Genomic DNA, 22,365 nt, shown 5'->3' on the forward strand with positions numbered 1-22,365 from the left:
TAAACTTCGTAGGAAACAGAATATAGAAAATCAAAACTGTTATTATTAGATAAATTCTTTTAGTTTTAGGCTTAAATAAAAGCTAAAAGTCCTATCTATCTACTAATTATTTTTTTAATTTATTCCGACTACTAGAACTTAAGAAATCCGAGATAGAAGTTCTCGAAATACGGACTTAACGAGTTTCGATATCTTACGGATATCTTATAGATATCTATAAAATATCCACATATCCATAATATATCCACAAAATATCCGTAAGATATCCGCAATATCCTTAAGATATCCTCAAGATCCGTAGGATATCCTCCAATTATCCGCACTAATATATAATACAGCCAATTATCTAGGTAAACTATATTAAAAGTAAGTCTAAGTCAGAATATCCTAGTACGTTTACTTTACCCCTAAAAACCTCTACTAGTTTAGATATAAGCCTCTCTATTCTTTTAAGTACCCTACTATATTATATATTATAATTGTTAACTTCTTAATATCTTAATTATAGTTCTTATTTACTAATTCGGATATAGATTTAGCTTCTGATCGGATTTATCCTAACAACTTCTCTGATTTTTTGGGTATCTAAATACCGGTCCTATCGATATCGCCGACTCGTTCAACTCGTTTAACCTTTACGCCCTTATCCCTTACTCGCGTCAGACCTCCCTTTTAAAAGCACTAGGTTTTATATCTATCTAATTCTATATATAATAATATAGAGGACTTACAGAATAAATTCGTTAGTTAGTAGCTTATAACTAAGTATAGATCTTAGTCTAATATAAAGAATACAATTCGATAGGAATCAAAAAGTAAATCGGATATCTAGGACAGCTTCTACCAGATTACGAATAACAAAAATAGAAAGCCGAAGGTTATATATAAGGTATACCTCTATACAATTAGCTATCTAAGATTCCGGCGTACTAGTTCTTCGCCTATAACAGCGTACCTCAAAACCGGAGTATATTTAAAGAAAAGTAGCCCGAGAATCGACCAGCTTATTAAAAGAATAGTATATTAACCGGGTTACTTAACTGGTATTACTATAGTAGGTAAGTTCTTTATAATTTAGTAGCTAATATTAAGTACTACAATCTAGCTAGGTACTACTAGTATATTATTTACCTAAGACCGTCTCTCCGATACTATTCTAAGATTTATTTTAACTGTATATCTACCCTTTCGAGTGATCGAATACCCCTAATTCTACCGTATATTAGAGATTACTTAGCAATTATCTACTAAACTTACGATTCTATTAGTACGAACCATTCGACGTTATCTCGATATCACAGTCTAGAATAACTAAAAGGGGATTCTATAGAGACTTCTAGAGGGGTGCCGGCTATTAATAGCCTTAGATTGCTAGACTTCTCCTTTCCAGTAGGTCTTTATAGCTATCACTAGTTACTTTATCGATTATAACTAGGATTACTGTAAGGTTCTTCTAGGCTTTAAGCCTCTCTATAGCTCCTATACTAGTAAAAATCTCAGTAAAACCGTAACCTAGATCCTAACAGAATATAGTATCTCGGATCGTATCCTATTAGTAACTATAGATAACGCAACTAACAATAATACTTTAATATAGAGTATCTAGGAGAACCTTCAGTCTTAGTATTTATCAGATATCTCGATCTTCCGCGTCCTATATATCGCGTATATAATCTAACTGAGTCTTAATAAGCTTCTTAAGAAGCTTAAGGCAGTGCTAAGTAATAAGGAGATCGAGTTAGAGTAGTCTGACGAAAAAACCTACTCCTTCTAGAATAAGCGTAATATCTCCGGTAGTATCTAGATTATAGATATATTAAAAAAGGTATATCTTCTACCCCTAGATCCTTATAATAACTAGACTAATAAAAGTATAGAAGATCCGAGGACTAGCAGTCTTTATTAATATAAGCCTATAATATCGGGAGGTATTTATAGCCCTATAGCCGGAGCCTATATTGATTCTAATCTAAGATATTCGGATATGATAGAACTTAATATTTCTAATACTTAACCGGGCTAAGAAGCTCTAGATATTCTATAATTAGTATTATACTAATTATCAATATCTTTATTTTAAGCTCGATTAAGAAGAGTAGTGTTAAGTCGAATATCTTCTTCTTCTAATAAAGCCCTTCTTTGATTTTATAATAATACTATTAAAGACTAAGGATATTACTGTATATAATATCTACAGTATCTATAATAAGCTTTTCTCCTATCTCGATATAGCTGAGGCGAAGCTTAAGAATAAAGGTATAATCTAGAAGAAACGGATATTACGGGCACTCTAAACAGTAAAGAAAAAGCTCTCTAAGTACTATACTGCTACCGAATACGAGCCTTATAGTGATATCTACGCTTTAGCAACAATCTTCTCTCTATTAAAGAAGGTCCGGTACTTTTCCTCGACTAATTGGTAGGGCGATATTGATTATATAAATCGTTATCAAGAGGTCCTAAACCGAGAGTTTGATCGATATAGGAAGATACTTACCTATAATACTAATAACCTAGCGGTACTGGAGACTTCTAGAGTAGCTATTAATAAGAATAATAACTATGATCTTGATACTGCTTATATATCGCAAAACCAGCTATTAGAAGAGCTTATAAAACTAGATAATAACGAGATTGTACGATATCTTGCTCGTAGAACTAAGCGACAAAAACCTCGACTTTTCTAGAAGGAATATAAGTAGAGCTTCCCGACCCTAGTAAGGATAGTAAGGGATATTCTATCTATCCCTACTAGTAGTGCTAGTGTTGAACGACTATTTAATTGTACTCGTGATATCTATTATTACCGTTATAGTTAATTGAAGCCGAGTACAATCCGTAGCCTAATATTATATCAGTTTGCTACTAACTTTGATCTTCGATATAAGGAGCTAGGGATTATTAAAGAGTATCTATCTTAAGGTAAAGCTGCTTTACTAGATTAAACCCGGAGATTATTACTATAGCTTAAGGTCTTAGAGCCTATTAGTAATAACGAGGAGGAGGATTAAGAGACTAGACTCGAGGCTACCTAGTATACTAAGAGCGGTAGTAATAACTCGGATAATAATAGTACTGAGCGACGTAGACGGGTAAAAGGAAAACAACCTTAAAAACGACTATACGACGCTATTGAAGAGGATAATAAGCTTCTAGAGATACCGGTAGATAGGAGTATACTAGGCCGTTCAGGGCGGATTCGAAAACAGCTAAGGCTACTAGATTGTGAAGGGCTGAAGCTTTATTGATTCAATTAGGCTAGGCCAACATGCTGTTTACATCAATCTTAGAGAAAAGGTAACTATCTACTGGCGATGGGGGTTTATGTATGTTATGGGCACGTGTCTCACGTGATCCAAGCCGGGCTCTAGCCCGTTACAGTACCCCCCTTTAGATTGATCCTCACAATAGGCACGATGATATCGCCGTCGGCGTTAAAACGGTGCCGAGAGGGCCTCGAAACGGGCCCGTATCGTCGTTCGTAGTTATTAAGTGCTGAGCAGCTCTCAACTAGATCCAACCTCTCCCATATCGTTTCTGCATATCCTACCTATTTCACCAGAACCTCAGTCTGTATTCCCCTACTAACTCGTTTCTCCCGTATCGACAATATTTCTTCAACTTCGTACTCTAGCTCGCTATCGACTAGAACTAGGGGTAGCTACGAATCGTCTACGATTTGTAACGGAAACGGGTCCGTTGCGGTAGGTCGAATCAACTCTACGTAGAAGACTAGGTGTATACTAGAAGGTATATTAAGGCGCACAGTATAGGACGTAGGCACCTCTTCAACTTGGTATTGTATATAAATCTAGTCTAGTTTCTTCGACGGGCGCTAAGAGCGTACGTTTCGTAGGTTTAACTATACCCGATCTCCTATATAGTAGGTAGGTACTACTTACCGAGATCGGTTTATATATTCCTACTGCTTCTCCTACGCTACTATAATCGCTAACTGTACCCAATCGGTGGCTTCTCGTAGTCGATTCACGAACGTTTCGCTAGCGCGTGCGGGCTGAGTTATTATTATTCCGAGAGCGTTCGTACTACTATCTTCGATTCCTAGGGGGTCGATATAATACCTATAGGTAAAGAAGAACGGGGATAAACCTATTAAGGAGGCGTCTCGGTTGTTAATCGTGATAGCTACTATTAGTAGTAGCCCTATCTAGTCGTCCTAAACGTAGGTAATAAACGTTCGTATAATCCGTTCGACCTTTTAGTTCGCTCGCTCTGTTACTCTATCTAATTAGGGGTAGAAGGCGGTAGATAATCGTCGCTAAATCGATAGTTTCTCGCAGACGATTCGCTAGAACCTACCTACGAATTACGAGCCTCAGTCGCTCGTAATCGTTAGCGGGAGTCTGTAGTATATATAGAAATGCGTTAAGAAGACTTCCGCTACCCGTCCTACCGTGATTTCTATTATACTAATTAAGATAACCCCTTTTATCAACCTATCTATTATAACTAATAGATTCGTAGCTCCGTTTTCCTTTAACGGGGATAGGTCTATAATAAAATCTATTACTATTTCGGCCTAGATTCGTTAGGGAATCGGTAACGGTTTTAACAACCTATATTTCGTATCGCGCTAGACTATACTCCTTCTATATACCGTATAGTTTCGTAGGAATCGTCGTATATCTTTAGCTACGCCGGGCCAGAAGAACCGTCGAGATAGTATCGAGTATATAGCGTCTCGTCCTAGATACCCGGTGATATAAGAATCGTGAATCTTCTAGATGATCCCTATACGTAATAGCTCGCTGTCTAGGATCTATAATCGCTAGCGGAAATATAGTAGCCCTCGTTTATCGAGGTAATATTCCGATAGGCTAGTCTTTACGCCCGTTTCGGCGGCGATTCGGCGGTCTCCCTACTATAGAGCTTAAGAGTATAGCTAATATATACTATCTATCGCCCTACCCTTCTTCTATTCCTTCTATAACTCGGGTTCTTTAAAGAGGGAAACTAGGGTATTGAAGTCTAATCGCGCTTCTTCCTCTAAGGTATCGGTAACTGCTTATCTTAGTCTGCTCAGTCGAACCGAGACCTTTTCGAAAAGGGTTCGGAACCGATTCGATAGTCGTTCGTTAGTAGTATCCTATAATATATCTTAGCCCCGTCGTAAGAGTATATTAGGAAGCACTACGAGCCTTCTAGGCCGATAGTATAACGTAAAGTCGAATTCTGCTATTAAGCCTACCTATCTCATCTGCCGTTTACTAAGGTACTGCGCTTTATTAAAGTATCGTAGGTTTTTATAGTCCGTTACGATAGTGAATCGTAGGACTATCTTCAACTCAGGCCTCTATTCCCGTAGTACGCGTATAATCGCTAGCAACTCCTTATCGTAGATCTCGTAGTTCGACTCTACTAGGGTCAATTTCTACGAGATATAGGTATAGGGGGCCAACTAGCCGTCGTCTTATTATTAAGATAGTATAGCTCCCGTAGCCTATCCGGATATATCGCTTTCTACTACCGTCTCTCTTTCTTCTTCGAAGTATACTAGGATTAGGGCGTTAATAAAGAGGTCCTTAAGTTCTATAAAGGACTACTAGTAAGCTTTATCCTATTAGAATACTACGTCCTTCTTCGTAAGCCGGGTCAACGGTACCGATAAGGTAGCGAATCGGGGTATAAACGATCTATAGAAGTTAGCGAATCCGAGGAATCCGTATATATCGCGTACTAATTTCGGGGCTTCCTACGCACGTATTACTTCTACTTTCTTCGGGTCTACGTGAATTCTCTCGCCTATACAGATAATAAATCTAAGATATTTAACAGAGCTCTATTCGAACTCCGACTTTCTAATATCGTATTACAACCCCGCGTCCTTAAGCTTCCGTAGCACTTCGTATACTTTTCGGCGGTAATCCTCTATCGAACCGCTAGAGTAAATAATAATATCGTCGATATACACTAATATAAAGTCGTCGAGGTACTTTTATAGGGTTTAGTTGATAAACCGTTAGAATATCGCTAGCGCTCCGGTAAGGCTAAAAGGCGTAACATTCTACTTAAAGAGGCCGTATCGGGTACGAAACGCTATCTTCTATTCCTCTCCTAGTACTACCCGTACTTTATAAAACACTACGATAATATCTAGTTTCGTAAACCACTTCGCTTTCGCTATATTCTATAGGGTTTCTCGGATAAGGGGTAGTAGATAGCGATCTTTTATACTTAGGTCGTTTAACCCCCTATAATCGATATAGAATCGAACTCCCCCGCCTAGTTTCCTTACTAGGAGTACTAGGGCGGCTACGGGTGACTTACTAACACAGATAAAGTTCTTATCCAATAGATCTATTAACGTTTTTCGTAAATATAAAAGCTCCTCTTTATTTATTCCGTATAGTAGACTATAAGATAGGTATTCTTCGTTACTATTTCGATCGTGATTTAGTAGTATCTTATAGTCGATTCTAGGTCGATATAGTAGTAGCTTATCAGCTAACTATTAGCTAAAGATATCTAGTTATTACTAGTACCGTTTCGGTAGCTTTTCCTTCAAATCGACATACTTTTTAGGTCGTAGTACTTTATCGATATTATCTAGCGTAACTTTCCCAATCTATAGACGATCCGGTCGAGGGGTACTATCGAATAGCTGCCGAATCGACTTAGCTAAAGCGCGGTTAATATATAGTGCTTTTATACCGACCGGTCCGATAGTCCTATTCTTTCGATTCTAGTATCTAGTTTTCTCTCTAGTTTTAGAGAAAATATCTATATATCCTTTATTCGGCGAGTATATTCTATCGACGTCCTTAATCTATAGGAGGCTAAGAATAATTTCGTCTATCTAGTCCTCAATAATATATATAAAGATCGTACCGTTCTAATAGCTGTAGATATCCGTATTAAAATATATAACGTAGGTAATTCAGCCCTAATTCGCTACTACTCCGTCTAGCTATTAGGGACAAATCTATATATACAGAAGGTCGAGAGATTTAGCGAGTACTCTATTTACTATTACGTAGCTTAGATAGCTATAATCGACTAATACTTCTACAAACTAGATTCTATTCACTCTAATATTAACTAGAAACGGTAGTTCCTCGCTTCTATCTAGTTTCTTAACCCCCTTTCGCTCCTACTTACGGCTAAGAACAGGAGCTACTCGTTTTCCGACTTACTATTAATCTATACGCTCTCTTCTATCGAACTAGGTTCGGTATCTTCCTCGACTACTACTCGCGATTTATTAATACGGGCGGTTCGTTTATATTTCGGCGGCTTTTCGCTACTATCGCGATCCTCCTTCCTTTTCGGCTTACTTACCGCTATACGGTTTTTCTACTCTAGGCGTCTTACTAGTAAGAGTAGGCACTCCGAAATCTAGCAGCCGGGCTTTCTATAATATAGGCAGTGGCCTTCTTCCCGGCGGCTACTTATCTCTTCTTTACTAACCTATTATACTCTCTTTAGTCGTTCGTAGCGTTTACGACTAATTCGTCGGTAATTCGCGTACGGATCGACGCGGTTTACCGATACCGTCGGGATCCAATCCATTTTATCTACAGATTTCGTAGAGCGGCGAGTAGGCGGTTTACTTATATTTAACGCGTCTATATCTATACTAATTTCGTAAAGACGGGAGATTAAGCCTTAGAAGGTAGCGGGTATACCACAATTTATTAGCGAATTGCTTATAGTTCGATTTAGGGAACCGAGTAAGATCTATCGCTTAGCTTCGTCGGGCCATTTTAGTACTCTAGCGTCGGCGAACTCCTTTTCTAGCCGTAGTAGGAATTTCGAGAAAGCCATACCTTCAGATTGATTAATCTAGTAAAGGCGTCGGGCAGCCCGTACTTATATATTTAGGTCACTATAGATCTTTTCTAGGTAATCTAGGAGCTCTTCCGAGGTACCGTCGTTTCGTCGGTATTTCACATACGTCCCGGTATTCTTCCAGGCGAGCTTCTCTAGCCGGGAGAATACGTATATAAATTATTCGTATATAGCACCAATAGCTTCGCCATCGACTGCCAGTTTGTTTTCTATCGTAATACGCCATATAGGCCAGTCATTCACACTTCCCGCGAATAACACTAGGTCGGGGAGTCTCGCTCTTAGTCGGCGGTAGGGCTCTCCGATACTCGACGGCGTTTCGGTAGCGGTTCGTACTTATTCCGTGACCGTTTCGCTAGTAATCTCATCGGTTTAATTGCTGATACCTTATTATACTATTATCTCTTCGAGGCGGCGGATTCGCTCTCCTTATACGGCGGAGAGTCGTTCCTAGGTTACCGCGTACTACTCTTATACAGTCACTATCCGCTGTTAAGAGGTAGTGAACTGCTCCATTGCTTCGCCATAGGCTTATTGATTCCTCATCATCTGTTACATTATAGCTTCCACCTACTGTGGGGGTGTACTCTGCTAAGCCTAAGGTTCCATAGTTACTAGTATTCTGTTAGTGCTTCGTCGCTAAATCGGGGGTGATTTAGGGGTAATTCTTCTGCTATGCCTAGGGATTGTCGCTTCTAGGGCTTTTCCGTTGGGGTCCGATGGTTTAACGATAAGAATCGGAAGATTGATGTATATAAAGGGCTGAAGCTTTATTGATTCAATTAGGCTAGGCCAACATGCTGTTTACATCAATCTTAGAGAAAAGGTAACTATCTACTGGCGATGGGGGTTTATATATGTTATGGGCACGTGCCTCACGTGATCCAAGCCGGGCTCTGGCCCGTTACATAGATAGCTTCTAGTTAGTATAATAGGATTAGACTGCGACAACGCCCGTTTTTGTGGAGACATTTTTAGCGTCGCCAAGACATATGCGGGCACTCTTGGCACGGTGGGTACTGCCAAGAACTAGTTATGTACATAAAATCGCCGAATAGGGTAATTTTTGCATTATTTTTGCATAAGGATGGGCGATGGGCGTCGAATTTCAAAAGGCCCACGGGCCGTGGACACTTTCTAGTGCCCATGGACGGGCGATGTCGCAGTCTAAATAGGATAGTGCTAGTATTAGAGCTCGGGCTTTACCCGTATACGCTACTAGTCTCCCTCTAGCCTAAGTTTCTAAATACGGTCATAAAAGAGGGAGAGACCCCTGCTATAAGAGGATTTCTGACCGAGGTCAGAGAATAGGCGCTAGGGCCTAGGAACTACCGCTACTTACCACCCTACAACTTTAAGAATATATAACACTATCGTGGAGTTCCTATATAGTAAAACTCCTAAACTTTAGCTAAACAGTATATAGGCGCCGTTTAATTAACTCAATTCGACCGTAGCCCTTCATAGTTAGATCTATAAATAGTATATATGAATGAATAAGAAGATTTAAATTCATACAACCCCTAAAAGATCCAGATTTTGATTATTTAATATAATATACTATTACACGAAAAATACAGAGGAAAATATAAAATTAATGCATACCCCTCGAGGTCACGAGTCTAGGTATGTTTATATTGTTTGATATCCATTGGATATCCGCAAATATCCAATAGACATGAGGTCCATATCCAAATCCGCAAGGCTGCGGATCTTGGATATCAAAAAATATCCATATCCGCAGTTTGCGGATATGGATTGTGGATATCCGCGGATATTGTGGATCGTGCCGCAGTCTAATATAGAGTATAACTATAAAGAAATACTACTAAATAATAAGGAATAACGCTAAATCGACTATCTACTATATCTTACTAAGCTATTCTTTAAATATATAACTAAGATCTTAAAGACTCGGGATATAATCTTATATCTTATATTCAAAATTTATAATATATTATTCGAGTATCTTAAAAAGTTAATAAAGTAGCTCTAGTAGAAGCGGGTTCTATAAAAAAAAGTATATACTTAGATCTCTTAAAGCTAGCCGATTAAAGCTAGATAAGTACTACTTATAAATAGATAAGGTCTAAGGATATATCTATACGATTAGTACTATACTAGCTTCTAATAATCGGTTCTAATTCTTCCTCTTAGACGATTAGGATAAGTTATAGCGGGATAAATACCGGAGCGCCTTCTAAGTAGCTCTTACTCCGTACTAAAAGTATCTATCGAATACCCTAAGCGCGATAGGCTCTTATATTATACTAAGGCTAAATTCGAGGCTTAGTAAGATATTAAGTAGGTATAAATTATAGGTAAAACTAGTCGGAAATAAAGCGATATAATACCTTAATAGTAGTATATTTAAATTTAAATTATAATTTATCTATATATAATACTAACTACGCCTTAGATCCTATTAATACTAAGCCTCTTTAATTCTAGAAAAAGTACTAAGGTCGTTTTCCTACTATCGCTATACTTATATAAGATATTCTCTTAATTATAGTAACTAGTACTAGAGTCGAGCGACTTTTTAATACTATTTAGGATATCTGCTATTATCGCCGCGGTTGTATAAAGTCCGAAATAATCGAGAAGCTAATAATATTTCTTTATACTTTGAATTTAATCTTAAGGAGCGGGAGGCGAAAGAGCTTAAAAGATTCTTTTCTCTTAATAAGATTAAAGTAGTAAAAGAAGAAAAGGACGATAGGCCTAATAATATTGAGATAGATAGACTGCGACAACGCCCGTTTTTGTGGAGACATTTTTAGCGTCGCCAAGACATATGCGGGCACTCTTGGCACGGTGGGTACTGCCAAGAACTAGTTATGTACATAAAATCGCCGAATAGGGTAATTTTTGCATTATTTTTGCATAAGGATGGGCGATGGGCGTCGAATTTCAAAAGGCCCACGGGCCGTGGACACTTTCTAGTGCCCATGGACGGGCGATGTCGCAGTCTAGAGATAGATCCTATTAGTAATACTAAGGAGCTAGATAATAGGTCTTATAACCTAATAGACGTTAATAAGGTTAATAAGGCCTAGGATAAGGAAGATAAGGATAGGCTAGTACTACTAGAGACTAATACCTAAATACAGGTCTTAGGGAGAAAGCGGAAATATAGAGAGGATGATATATTTGAGTATTATTAGGATTATTTGTAAATAATCTATTCTTTAAGAAATCGGAGTGCGGATTGTGGTTTTATATATAAATTTGAAATATAATATTATATTGATCTAGCTATAAGGTCGAAATTCGAGACAAAAGTTGAAAGTAAAATACACAAAATTACAGCTCCAAAATGTATAAGTTATACAGCTATAGAATCTTGGTATATTTATCATGTTTGTCACCCAATTGGGTACCTAGGGGTTGGGTTGGGTTATCTGGTATAACCCAAAACCCAGCTTGGGTCCAAGGTTTGGCCCCAAAACCCAACCCAAAGTTGGGTTGGGTTGGGTTGGGTCCGGGTCCAATTGGGTTCTGGAGAAGTCTAGTCGATGGTAAAGATACCAGTAGTCCCTATCTCCCTTATTATAGGGATCATAGTAGTTCTTATAAACATCAAATAAATAGATTAAATACCACCATCAATTGCCTATTTAATATATAAAAATATATTTTTTTACGATATAGACTAAGGGTGTAATAATTATTTAAAGTTACTAGGTTGGATTTACTGAATTGCATGATAGAGATATATTTAATGGGGTGCGGGCCGCACGGAGGAGACTGTTGCGGTAGAAACTATATATCTTTACTCTCTCTCCACCCTTACCACTCTCTGGTATACAAAGTATCTTTGTTTTTCTAGATGGGTGTCATTACGGAGGACTATTTAATCTGAATTCCGAAGTAAATGGACCTTTTCCCCCAGCAAGACCTAGCCGGCAACAATCCGAACAAAACCGAGTTTATTTAAACTAATCATCGGGGTATTCATCCTTCATGTTACTAACAAACTTTCTGTCCCTCTCGTCCCATCGTTTGAAATGCTTACCCGCAATGGCAGTCAAACTACTCGGCAATTCCGTGAAACGAGGCAGAATTATTCCAATATTTTCCTCGGCCACATATCGGACACTTCGATCCGCCACACTATGCACCCATTGTTAGCTACTAGCCAAGAAGAGGACACAGGCACAACCCACAGCACATGATAGAAGCTTTGGTGCCTGCCGGCTTCTAATCGATCGATCCCCATTCTCCTCATCCACTGCTCACCGGCGCCGCATTCCGAGTCCCAGCCCGTGATAACAGCCTCGTAATTATAGCGGCGATGGCGGAAAACCTGACCTACCTTGTATTGTATATTTGCATTGCCACCGGTTCGCCTCCGAATCTGTTTCGGGATCTCATCCACAGCCTTCATCACATGAAGGCTCTCCAGTATGTGCTCATGCTCGAAGAGTCCATGAAACAGAGGAGCGATGTACTCCTCGACCAGAAACACATCAGAAGGAAAGTCTGTAGCGAACAGTTCCATGAGCCATGGCAACTGATGGCGTAGATCCATTGGCCTCGAATCACCCGACAGTAGCATCACGGACCAGAGCGCTGCGTACTTTGCGCTCACAACGTCCACCGAAGTGGCCCAGGATGTCGGATTCTGAGGCTCGACACGAATCGAGTTCAATATGTTCTTACCACAGCGCAAGATAACGCCCGAGGTTGATGCTTCGCCCAGAGTTGCGGCCTGGTCCATGTTGGGCATACCCAGAAATGTTAATTGGCTGCGTAGGTTTGAAATAGACATTTCTTTTGCACCCCGAAACGGGTCCAAATAAATAGGCTCCCCTGGTTCCATCCCGCTCAAAGCATTGCCATTGATGTCTGAGCCCACCTGGGGGATAATGATCACATGTACATGGAACGGAAATCCACAAGGACGGGCGTTTAAGCCTACCCCCTGCGCAACAAAGCAGTATATCACAGCTGACACCAACGGCAGTGAGTTATGCTCTGGATCCTTTAGAGCCAGCCCTAAAAAGTTATGTTCCAAAGAATGATATTCCCGCTCTGGATTTATCCCTGTGAGATCGTTCACCTCTAACCAGGATGCTATGGCTAGTGCCTTCTCACGAGGGGTGAAGAGGTAAAGGTCCGGATGAGACGCGACAAAGCGGCTGAGGATCTCATCCAGAGAGTCTCGTATCTGGATTAGAGTTAGGTATAGATTTGTTGAGAGGTTGCACTGGGATAAAACCTACTTCATCCAAATCCCCAGTTCCACTTTCAGGTATAAAGAGATCAAAGCAGGCCAAGGCTCTGTCCAGTGACACGGGTTCTCCACGTTTGAGTTTCGCCCATTCGGGAATGGCAATGCTTCGGTGCAGGCAAGTCAAGAGCGCGTGGGCATAGTACCTTTTGTGGTTGGCACAAGGCACTGGTCAATTCAAGAGAAACACATGCCAACTTGCATAGAACTAGTAGCCCACCTTCTGGCCAAATAATCCTCCCCAGACTCTATCAGGCTATATCGTAGAAGAGTATCCTTTGTATCGTATCCCATATCGACAACACGGCGAAACTTCTCGATCCGGCCGGTCTGGCTCACAAGAATACTATCAAGAAGCCGAGTAACAGAGCGATCAACCTGATATTTAAACACAAACAGGGCTTTCCAATCGGTTGAATTCACTGGACATGCAAGCTTCCGGGGCATATCATGTCGCCCATCCCAGAACTTGTAATGCGACTGGCAATGGTGACGCCATAGTAAACGCTCATTCGTTACATTTTGAAATCGACTATTGGTTTGTTCGATGGCAGCGCAGGATTGAGGAGAAGAATAACATAGAATCGAATGCAGGATCTCGTCTGGAAGGTGGATTAGAGATCGAACCATCCCTGAAGGTGAAATATCGATGATGGTTGGGGAGGGGAGTGTAAGAAGACAAAAGAAAAAGGCAATTAGAACGGAATAAGAGCCGGTTTACATTCCTTCATAAGTGCAAGAGAAGAAGATCAAATTAAAAAGTAGATCAGAGAGTTAGAGGGGAAAAAAGGAAAAGAGGAAAATAGTAGAAAGTAGAAAGTAAAAAGTAGAAAGGCAGGGCCAGAAGATGTTTCTCCCCGCCTTTTTGTTATCTCTCTCTATCGAAGATGCCAAGCCTTCAACCCTCATGTTTTCTTTTTCCTTTTCCTTTTCTTTTGGACGTCGTTTTTCTTCTGTTCTTTTGCTTATAGACAACATTTGAACTTATAGACAGTACGCCCACTTTTAGTACCAATGATCTCCTTGGAAATATTTGAAATGAATTACTAAAAAAAGAATTTTGGCTTCAACCGCGAGCGAGTATTGCGGTATTCACCAACTTCCCCCCCCCCACCATTCTTTCCCTCTTTCTCTCCCTCTAACACATCATGGGCCAATTCCATTCCACTAGCCAGGCTAGCTCGGGCGTTTCAGAACAACCAGGTCGGAAGACCGACTACTATGAGCTGCTTGGTATAACCCGTGGTGCAACCGATGATGAGTAAGTTCACATGAATATGCGGTTATGGACATAGCTAAAACTGGTCCGACCTCTCAGGATCAAGAAAGCATATCGGAAAAAAGCTCTTGTATTGCACCCAGATCGAAATTATGGGAATGTTGACGAGGCTACCAAGCTGTTCGCCGAAATCCAATCCGCTTATGAAGTCCTGGCCGATCCCCAGGAACGAGCATGGTACGACTCCCATAGCGATGCATTTTTAGGGACCAGCGGAAATACCGATGATCAACACTCGTACAACGTTCGAATCACAACAGCCGAAGATGTCCTCAAACTCTTTTCGAAATTCAGTCCTCGAATGGAATTCTCCGACTCCCCGACCGGATTCTTTGGTGGTTTGCGAGAGCAATTCGAACAGCTCGCGTTGGAAGAAAGATTGGCCTGTCAGTGGGAGAATCAAGATCCTATCGAATATCCATCATTTGGATCCGGTAATGATGATTTTGAGACCGTCGTACGGCCCTTCTATGCCGCCTGGACCGGATTCTCCACCCAAAAGTCATTCGCATGGAAAGATGTTCATCGTTATTCCGAAGCTCCTGATCGTCGGGTGCGACGAATGATGGAAAAGGAGAACAGACGTCTTCGGGAGGAAGGCATCCGAGAATTCAACGATGCTGTCAGGTCCCTCGTGGCTTTTGTCAAGAAACGTGATCCACGGTACAAAGTCAATACCCAAAGTGAAGCTCAGCGCCAGGAAACCCTCCGCCAGTCTGTGGCTGCACAAGCTGCAAGGTCACGAGCTGTGAATCAAGCCAAGATGCGGGATCATGTCCTCCCCGAGTGGGCCCAGTCAGAACAACCAGTGGCAGATGAAGACCAGGAGAGCGAAGAGAGTGAAGTCGAGAGTTTTGAATGTGTGGCATGTCACAAATATTTCAAAAGTCAGAAGCAATTCGAGGCGCATGAACGTAGCAAGAAGCATTTGAAGACGGTCAAACAGCTATGCTGGGAGATGCGAATGCAGAACCACGAATTGGATTTGGAGTCCACTGATGACCCGAGTGCGAATGCAGTTCCAACTAAACCCCTTGAGGTTGATGACGGGGAAGATGAGGTTTCTGCTGCCTCGGGTGTCGATCTGGGATTAGATACGTCTGTGGAGAGCCACAGTGAGTCTAAGAATGGAGGAAGTCCACATGGTCTAGAGAAGACAACTCCTTTTTCCGAGCTAGAGGAAGAGCTAGAGGAAACAAGTCCCCCTTCCGAACTAGACACCCCAGCATCTTCGCACGATGACGATTATGTCTCCAGGGAATATGTCGAGACGAGGCTCCGGGCCGATATGGATTCTTTGTCCACGGGCGCCGGAGACTCCTCTGATATACCCGATAATCCGGTATCTTCAGACCTCACTGAGCAGTCACCAGCTCTCAAAATGGGGAAAGCCAAGCAGAAACGGGCGAAAAAGGCCGCGAAGCAGGCGGATCAACCCACGGGGTTCATCTGTGCAAATTGCCAGGCTCCCTTCACAACCAAGTCTAAATTATTCAATCATATCAGAGACCTCGACCACGCACAGCCCTTGACGGGGTCTGTTGCTAAGAAGGGGAGGAAACACTAGTAATACATGTGAAGCTCGTTTGCTGTTTTTTCCTAAAAAAAAAAAAAGGGTCCATCAACTCTTGACATTTCTATTTTCTATGGTTCTAACAAGACATATATGCCGGGAAATCTTCCCCGTCTTCCTAACATAACACCAACACCTAACCTAACCCAGCCCGCGAGTTCTTCACGATCTGCGCGACAGGTTGCAGAATTCCCTTGTTGTCGGCGGCACCCAGAGCGGTGCCTGTACTCCACCCCATCTTCTCCAGCATGGCCCGCCCTCGGTTTTCAGCTCCGATTTCCGGAGCAGAGGCGCCAACCACATCGCCATCCATATACGACGCAGCACCGGACTTTCCCCGCTTGGCTTGGGAGAATTTCGGCACTTCCGTCCCCCATGATTTGAATAACCGACGGTTGAACTTCCTCCCGGATAAAAGCTCGTCAACACTGGATATAGTCTTCGGTGTGTATCGCGGGGTGCGTGCCGTCTTATTGAGAACCGGGAAGCGAGAAAGTCCATGGCCGCGTGATTGTGATTTCAAATTCAGCGCATTTGCCAATTCATGTATCAGCTTCCGGCGTTGCTTCGTCATGGGCGGCAGGGACAGACTATATTGAAGTTAGCTAGGTCGATGAGGATGAGCAGATATAAAACAAACCTATTTTTAGAGGACATAAGGAATGAGCGAATCTCGGTCATAAATTCCTCCATGTTCATTTCCTTAGGGTACTTGACCTTGAGGTCTGGGTGTCCTGCTTTTCTGCCCAGTAATCCTTGCGCCCGGAGCTCTGCTCGTTCCATCTTCCGCATTTTCTTTTTGTTCCGGTCGTTCTGCCAGACTACTTCCTGTCGCTCGAATTCGAACTCACTGTCGGAGAGGACCACGTCAGGGATGGATTTCTTGCCCTTGGATTTTTTCCGTAGACTTGGCCGGTCGAAGTCCATTATGTCAAACCCGAAATATGGGTCAGATTCAAGAGCATCGGCAAGTGCCGATGCTGACGGAAATGAGGGCTTTCCATAACGGGATGTCTTCTTGGTTGACCCAGAATATCCGTTCACGAAGTCCTCGAGCAGCACGAAATCTTCAAGGGTGTCGTCATCTGATCCAGGCATGACCATATCGTCCTCATCATCTTCGCTTGATGTTGGGATCGAGTCATGTTCGGTGTCGATTTGCATTTGAGCTAATGATCTCGGTGATTCAACTTTGGAGCCTGTGGGGCTCGAACCTGACAAGTCTAGTTGTGTTGCGGCTTTTTCGACGTCAATGCCACCTTCCAGGTCAATCTTTGCACCAGGTTTCACTTCCTCGTGGTAGTCATTGTCGATGTTGGCAATATAGTCGGCTAGTGGGTCGGTCTCTTCTTCGGGTGGCCAGTCTGGTCTCTCTGTGTTGGATTCAGGGTTGTCTATAGGGGTAACGGCGGGCGAAGGATCCCGGAGCGTGGAGGCCAACGTTGGTGTGTGCGATTTCTGCCTAAATGCAACAGTAGTGGTCTGCACGATTTCTTGAATCTCGTTCGGATGCGTTTCGATGAGAACGGGTTTTGTATTCCTCCTACGGCCGGTGAACACAACCTCATCCTCACTTGAGTCATCTATGTCCGATAAGTTCGACTGCAGTACTGGGTCCGGGTGTTCGGTATGGACAACTTCTTGTCCCTTTGAGTCGAAAACGAATGGGACCCCGAGGTTGGCCGTTCTGTCCTGTAAATTGTCGGTCTTTGGTTCTTCCCGGTCCGTGTCTGATTTTGTCTGCTCCTCGTCTGGTTGTTCCAATGTCGGTTCCAGGCTTCCCGCGCTCACAAATTGAACGGCTTTATGGCGAAGGTTGCTATCTGACCATGATCGCTGATGAGTTTCGGTATTCCGAGCTTCCTGCTGCATAGTAAACTGGTGTGGCGATGGGTCTTTTTTTTTGGAAAAAAAATTAATAAATTAGTATTCATCAAAGGAGTAGGAGCACATTAATTACCTCTGCCCACCGGTGCCCGCCTGGTACGGGCCTTGGATTTCCCATGACGGGCCATGTGTGTTGGTGAATCTGATATGTTGAGGGAAAGGAAGTGACTGGGGGGATCCTTTTGCCTTTGGGTCGGGTCCGGGCGGTGACGGACTACAAAAAGTGTAACAATCACAAGTTCTATAAGACCGATTTTTGTTTTGTAATTTGATATTTATGTATTTTTTTCTATTTCCAGATTTTGTATATCCTATTTGTTTTATATGTTTTCCGCTAAATCGACTACAATTTTAGAGTATAGAGCACATATCGAGTGTAAATTGTTGTATACCTTGTAGTCGGTGACGTCTTAGCTCGTGACCGAAGATGACCCCCTCATCTGAGGCATCATACCCCAAGAAAGGGACGAACTTATTGTCCAGGGGATTTACCGTCGGTCTTTTGTATCTTCATTTTTGTTTTGGGGTTTTCACTTGTTCCTTTTATGGTGATCTAGGTTAATCGCTTGGGTTCGAATCACCGAGTTAACTTCTACGAGAGAGACGGATATATATATCTACTCACCTCCGATGTTGAATCACCCACCATAATCATCATACTCACGACCGATCTACCACAGAAACCCAACACCAACCATGACCGTGGATATGGAAAAGTGCAAACGCATAGTACAATATTTCTGGGACCCAGAGCCCAGAAATGATTTACCTACAGCGTCGATATGGTGCCTGGGCAGGGAGTATTCCCCCCCCACAACCACCCAGTGACCAGACCAGTGAGTCTAGATCAAGTGAATTTATAACCCCATACCCTACATCTAACACCCCATACAGCTAGCAACCCACATAACCCCCCAAGACAGCCCGATGCTGGCACATTGAATGACACAGCATGGCCAAAGGCATTTCTCTCTGATTTTGGATCGAGGGTCTGGATCACCTATCGATCAAATTTCACACCGATCCCACGAACAAAGACACCAGAAGCAACATCCTCGATGACACTGGGGGTGCGTCTGAGAAGTCAGCTGATGGACCCCCAGGGCTTTACATCAGATACGGGGTGGGGCTGCATGATCAGATCCGGACAAAGCCTTTTGGCAAATACCTTTTCAGTTCTATTACTAGGACGAGGTGAGAGATGCATCCAATAACACCTCAAAAAAGCCCCATCAGAAAGACAAAAAACAACCCCCACCCCCCAAAATAGAGCTAATCAGATATACTACTAGACTGGCGCCGGGGGGAGAAAGTGGAGGAAGAATCAAAGCTAATATCGATGTTCGCCGATCACCCCGAAGCTCCCTTCTCCATACACCAATTTGTCAACCGTGGGGCAGAATCATGCGGAAAATACCCAGGGGAATGGTTTGGGCCCTCGGCAACTGCCAAATGTATCCAGTGCGTGCTACCACAACTTGAGCAATGGAGGTCATGCTGATGGTGATAGACTACTTTCAACCCAAAGCGAGATCCCCCAATTGAGGGTCTATGTAACCAATGACACATCGGACGTCTATGAAGACAAATTTGCACAGGTGTCACACGATAGCTCAGGTCGAATTCAACCAACACTCATCCTGATTGGAACCAGGTTGGGAATCGATAATGTCACCCCGGCGTACTGGGATGGACTCCGAGCTGCACTGACGTATCCTCAATCCGTTGGCATTGCAGGGTAGGCCCATGCATCTGTTCGTACACCCGATATAAAGTATGCGCTAACTAAAACAGTGGACGCCCATCTGCATCGCATTACTTTGTAGGGGCTCAAGACTGCCACCTCTTTTTCCTTGATCCACATACCACTCGACCTGCAACATCCTATCGAGCAGATGGGCTGTACACCCAAGAGGAGCTAGATAGCTATTACACCAGCAGACTGCGGAGAATCCATATCAAAGACATGGATCCCAGCATGTTGATTGGATTTCTCATCAAGGACGAAGATGACTTGGCGGACTGGAAGAAACGAATCCAATCCACGCCTGGACAGCCCATCGTGCACATCTTCCCCAGTCAATATCAGTCAGATCATGGCCATGGTCGAGCGGAGGCACTGGATGAAGTCGAGGCGCTGGATGATTCAGATGAGATGGAGTGAGAATTCTAGACGAACCAGAAGATGCAGATTGCTCCTTTAATCTGTGTGGAAATTTTTACCAGGAAGAAATAGAATCATGATGCAATGCAATTAAGCATTTGGAATTTCGCGTTCTAGTAGGGGAGGCCAATCCATGCCTGCCCCAGACCCGAGTTATGTTACACCGCATTCACGTATCGAGTGGTAACCATTCAAAAAAAATCACCCATCGGGGAAAAGAAAATTCAAGCCATCCCATGACGCATTAGAAACCCGCAAAACACCCATAACCGACCACCTCAGAGCCCATAACAGATCAAGAGGTAGTAAAAACAAAAGCAAGCTGGAAATAAAACGTAAAGAAGCCGCTTATTTGGCGGAAGAAGAGTACTTGGTCACAGCCTTGGTGCCCTCGGAGACGGCGTGCTTGGCCAGCTCACCGGGGAGGATGAGACGCACAGAGGTCTGAATCTCTCGGGAGGAGATGGTGGACTTCTTGTTGTAAGCAGCAAGCTTGGAGGCCTCGGTAGCGACACGCTCGAAGATGTCTGGAAAATGAAGTCAGAAAACATGATATGATAAGAAAACGCGTTTACGCGTCCTTTTGGTGTTGCGTGAAGGAAAAACATACCGTTGACGAAGGAGTTCAGGATGGACATGGCACGAGTGGAGATACCAGTGTCGGGGTGGACCTGCTTGAGGACTGGAAATAAAGTCAGTAAAAGACGCGTTTTCACTTGGTCGGGATGTTGTGTTCAGGAATCGACTCACCCTTGTAGATGTAAGAAGAGTAGGTCTCCTTGCGGGTCTTGCCGCGCTTCTTCTTCTCGCCAGTGGCAGCGGTGGCAGTCTTCTTGCCAGCCTCCTTCTTCTCAGCAGGAGCCTTGCCGCCAACGGGGGCCTTGCCACCGGTGGAGGGCTTCTTCTCAGCGGCCTTAGGGGGCATTTTGAATGTGGTTTAAAAAGTTGGTTGGAATAAAAGAGTTGAAGGAGTTAAAGTGAAGATGGATGAAGTGTGTGGTTGAGAAACAGAGATGGAATGTGGAAGGGTAAGTTAGAGAGACGCGGTGACGAGGGGAGAGAGCATCTTTATACTCGTGTTCCAAAGGCCAGTTGATCCTGGAGGGGGTGCAAAGGAGGCCGAATTTCAATACGGTAACGCCTTGGTATGATCTGTATGATTAAACTGACATTGACGCGTCTCAAGGTGTTAAAAGTGGGGTATAACCACGCTCAGCTGACTGTCATGTATGGTAAGGGAATTATATTACCACACCATTCCTAAAGCGGAATGTCTGATCTGATTGATCATTGGCTACAACGTCTAAGCGAGAGCGTGATCTGGAGGGCCATTGATGCTGCCCCAACGTCACCCTCACCGCGTCCTTATAAAGGTCCTCCGCTTCCACACGCTCTCCCACCTGCTCTTGCGACTTTACACCATAACCCAAGCTCTCCACCTTCAAACAACTCTCTTCTCTTTTCCACCAAAACCAACTCCCTCCCCCCCAAACAAACCATCAAAATGACTGGCGGAAAGTCCGGCGGCAAGGCTAGCGGCAGCAAGAACGCGCAGTCGTAAGTTGTTTACATTTCGCATCCTATATCTACGTTTCATACTGACATCAACACCTTCAGCCGTTCCTCCAAGGCTGGTTTGGCCTTCCCTGTTGGCCGTGTCCACCGTCTGCTCCGCAAGGGTAACTACGCCCAGCGTGTCGGTGCCGGTGCTCCCGTTTACCTTGCTGCCGTTCTCGAGTACCTCGCTGCTGAGATTCTCGAGTTGGCTGGAAACGCCGCCCGTGACAACAAGAAGACCCGTATCATTCCCCGTCACCTCCAGCTTGCCATCCGCAACGATGAGGAGCTGAACAAGCTCCTGGGTCACGTCACCATTGCCCAGGGTGGTGTTCTCCCCAACATCCACCAGAGTACGTTATCTCCAACCAATTGCCCATTTCCCTACACAACATAGGCTAACCTTATTTCCAGACCTTCTTCCCAAGAAGACTCCCAAGGCCGGCAAGGGTAGCCAGGAGCTGTAAGGGTTCTCTCTTTTTTCGCGGGTTGTTTGTTTTCTTTTCCGGCGCGGATTGGTTCTTTGACACGATAATGGGGTTATGGGACGGGCACGTTATGGCTCTGCGTTTTCTCTTTTTTCATCAATTTCCTGGTTGTACATTATGTCTACGGACATGGAATGATACCGACGACCTTAACTCGCTTGAGGGATTTCAGCTTTCGGATACTAGCCCTGGGTATAAGCCCAAATCAATGAAAACTCCAGGTCTTTCAAGTGTTAAAAAAATCTACCAACTTACCTTTCGTACTTGGTACATACATTTGTACAAATAAATGGTATTCTTCCCAACTTGCCCTTTGGGGGTTGGCTATTGTACATAAAAACGAACTTCTTGATTCTGCTTTGGGTACTCTAC

General features: G+C 43.1%; 6 protein-coding genes across 6 annotated transcripts; 3 read left to right on the top strand and 3 right to left on the bottom strand.

The window, feature by feature from the left end:
- Window positions 1-11,710: 11,710 nt before the first annotated feature.
- N7487_009692 (uncharacterized protein) lies at window positions 11,711-13,697 on the bottom strand. Its single transcript, XM_056877422.1, has 4 exons — window positions 13,266-13,697; window positions 13,038-13,191; window positions 11,979-12,982; window positions 11,711-11,925 (listed from the first exon to the last, which is right to left on the bottom strand). The coding sequence occupies exons 1-4, from the start codon at window positions 13,673-13,675 to the stop codon at window positions 11,751-11,753; spliced, it is 1,743 nt and encodes a 580-aa protein (XP_056726002.1). The 5' UTR covers window positions 13,676-13,697; the 3' UTR covers window positions 11,711-11,750.
- Window positions 13,698-14,193: 496 nt separating this feature from the next.
- On the top strand, window positions 14,194-15,891 carry N7487_009693 (putative C2H2 finger domain protein; the record flags this gene model as incomplete). The annotated part of the gene is made up of 2 exons (XM_056877423.1): window positions 14,194-14,306; window positions 14,364-15,891. The coding sequence occupies 2 exons, from the start codon at window positions 14,194-14,196 to the stop codon at window positions 15,889-15,891; spliced, it is 1,641 nt and encodes a 546-aa protein (XP_056726003.1).
- Window positions 15,892-16,033: 142 nt separating this feature from the next.
- Window positions 16,034-17,912, bottom strand: N7487_009694 (uncharacterized protein; the record flags this gene model as incomplete). Its single annotated transcript, XM_056877424.1, has 3 exons — window positions 16,034-16,487; window positions 16,538-17,792; window positions 17,858-17,912. The coding sequence occupies 3 exons, from the start codon at window positions 17,910-17,912 to the stop codon at window positions 16,034-16,036; spliced, it is 1,764 nt and encodes a 587-aa protein (XP_056726004.1).
- Window positions 17,913-18,544: 632 nt separating this feature from the next.
- Window positions 18,545-19,948, top strand: N7487_009695 (cysteine protease ATG4; the record flags this gene model as incomplete). The annotated part of the gene is made up of 5 exons (XM_056877425.1): window positions 18,545-18,620; window positions 18,679-18,978; window positions 19,077-19,245; window positions 19,295-19,522; window positions 19,579-19,948. 5 exons carry the CDS (start codon window positions 18,545-18,547, stop codon window positions 19,946-19,948), a joined length of 1,143 nt encoding a protein of 380 aa, XP_056726005.1.
- A 348-nt stretch (window positions 19,949-20,296) lies between these two features.
- Window positions 20,297-20,873, bottom strand: N7487_009696 (histone H2B family protein; the record flags this gene model as incomplete). The annotated part of the gene is made up of 3 exons (XM_056877426.1): window positions 20,297-20,475; window positions 20,559-20,630; window positions 20,699-20,873. The coding sequence occupies 3 exons, from the start codon at window positions 20,871-20,873 to the stop codon at window positions 20,297-20,299; spliced, it is 426 nt and encodes a 141-aa protein (XP_056726006.1).
- A 554-nt stretch (window positions 20,874-21,427) lies between these two features.
- Window positions 21,428-22,235, top strand: N7487_009697 (histone H2A). The gene is made up of 3 exons (XM_056877427.1): window positions 21,428-21,505; window positions 21,566-21,858; window positions 21,920-22,235. The coding sequence occupies exons 1-3, from the start codon at window positions 21,453-21,455 to the stop codon at window positions 21,970-21,972; spliced, it is 399 nt and encodes a 132-aa protein (XP_056726007.1). The 5' UTR covers window positions 21,428-21,452; the 3' UTR covers window positions 21,973-22,235.
- The last annotated feature ends 130 nt before the right edge of the window (window positions 22,236-22,365 follow it).

This window comes from Penicillium crustosum (assembly GCF_028827405.1).
Source record: "Penicillium crustosum strain IBT 35664 chromosome Unknown utg000004l_segment0_segment0, whole genome shotgun sequence".
Classification (NCBI taxonomy): domain Eukaryota; kingdom Fungi; phylum Ascomycota; class Eurotiomycetes; order Eurotiales; family Aspergillaceae; genus Penicillium; species Penicillium crustosum.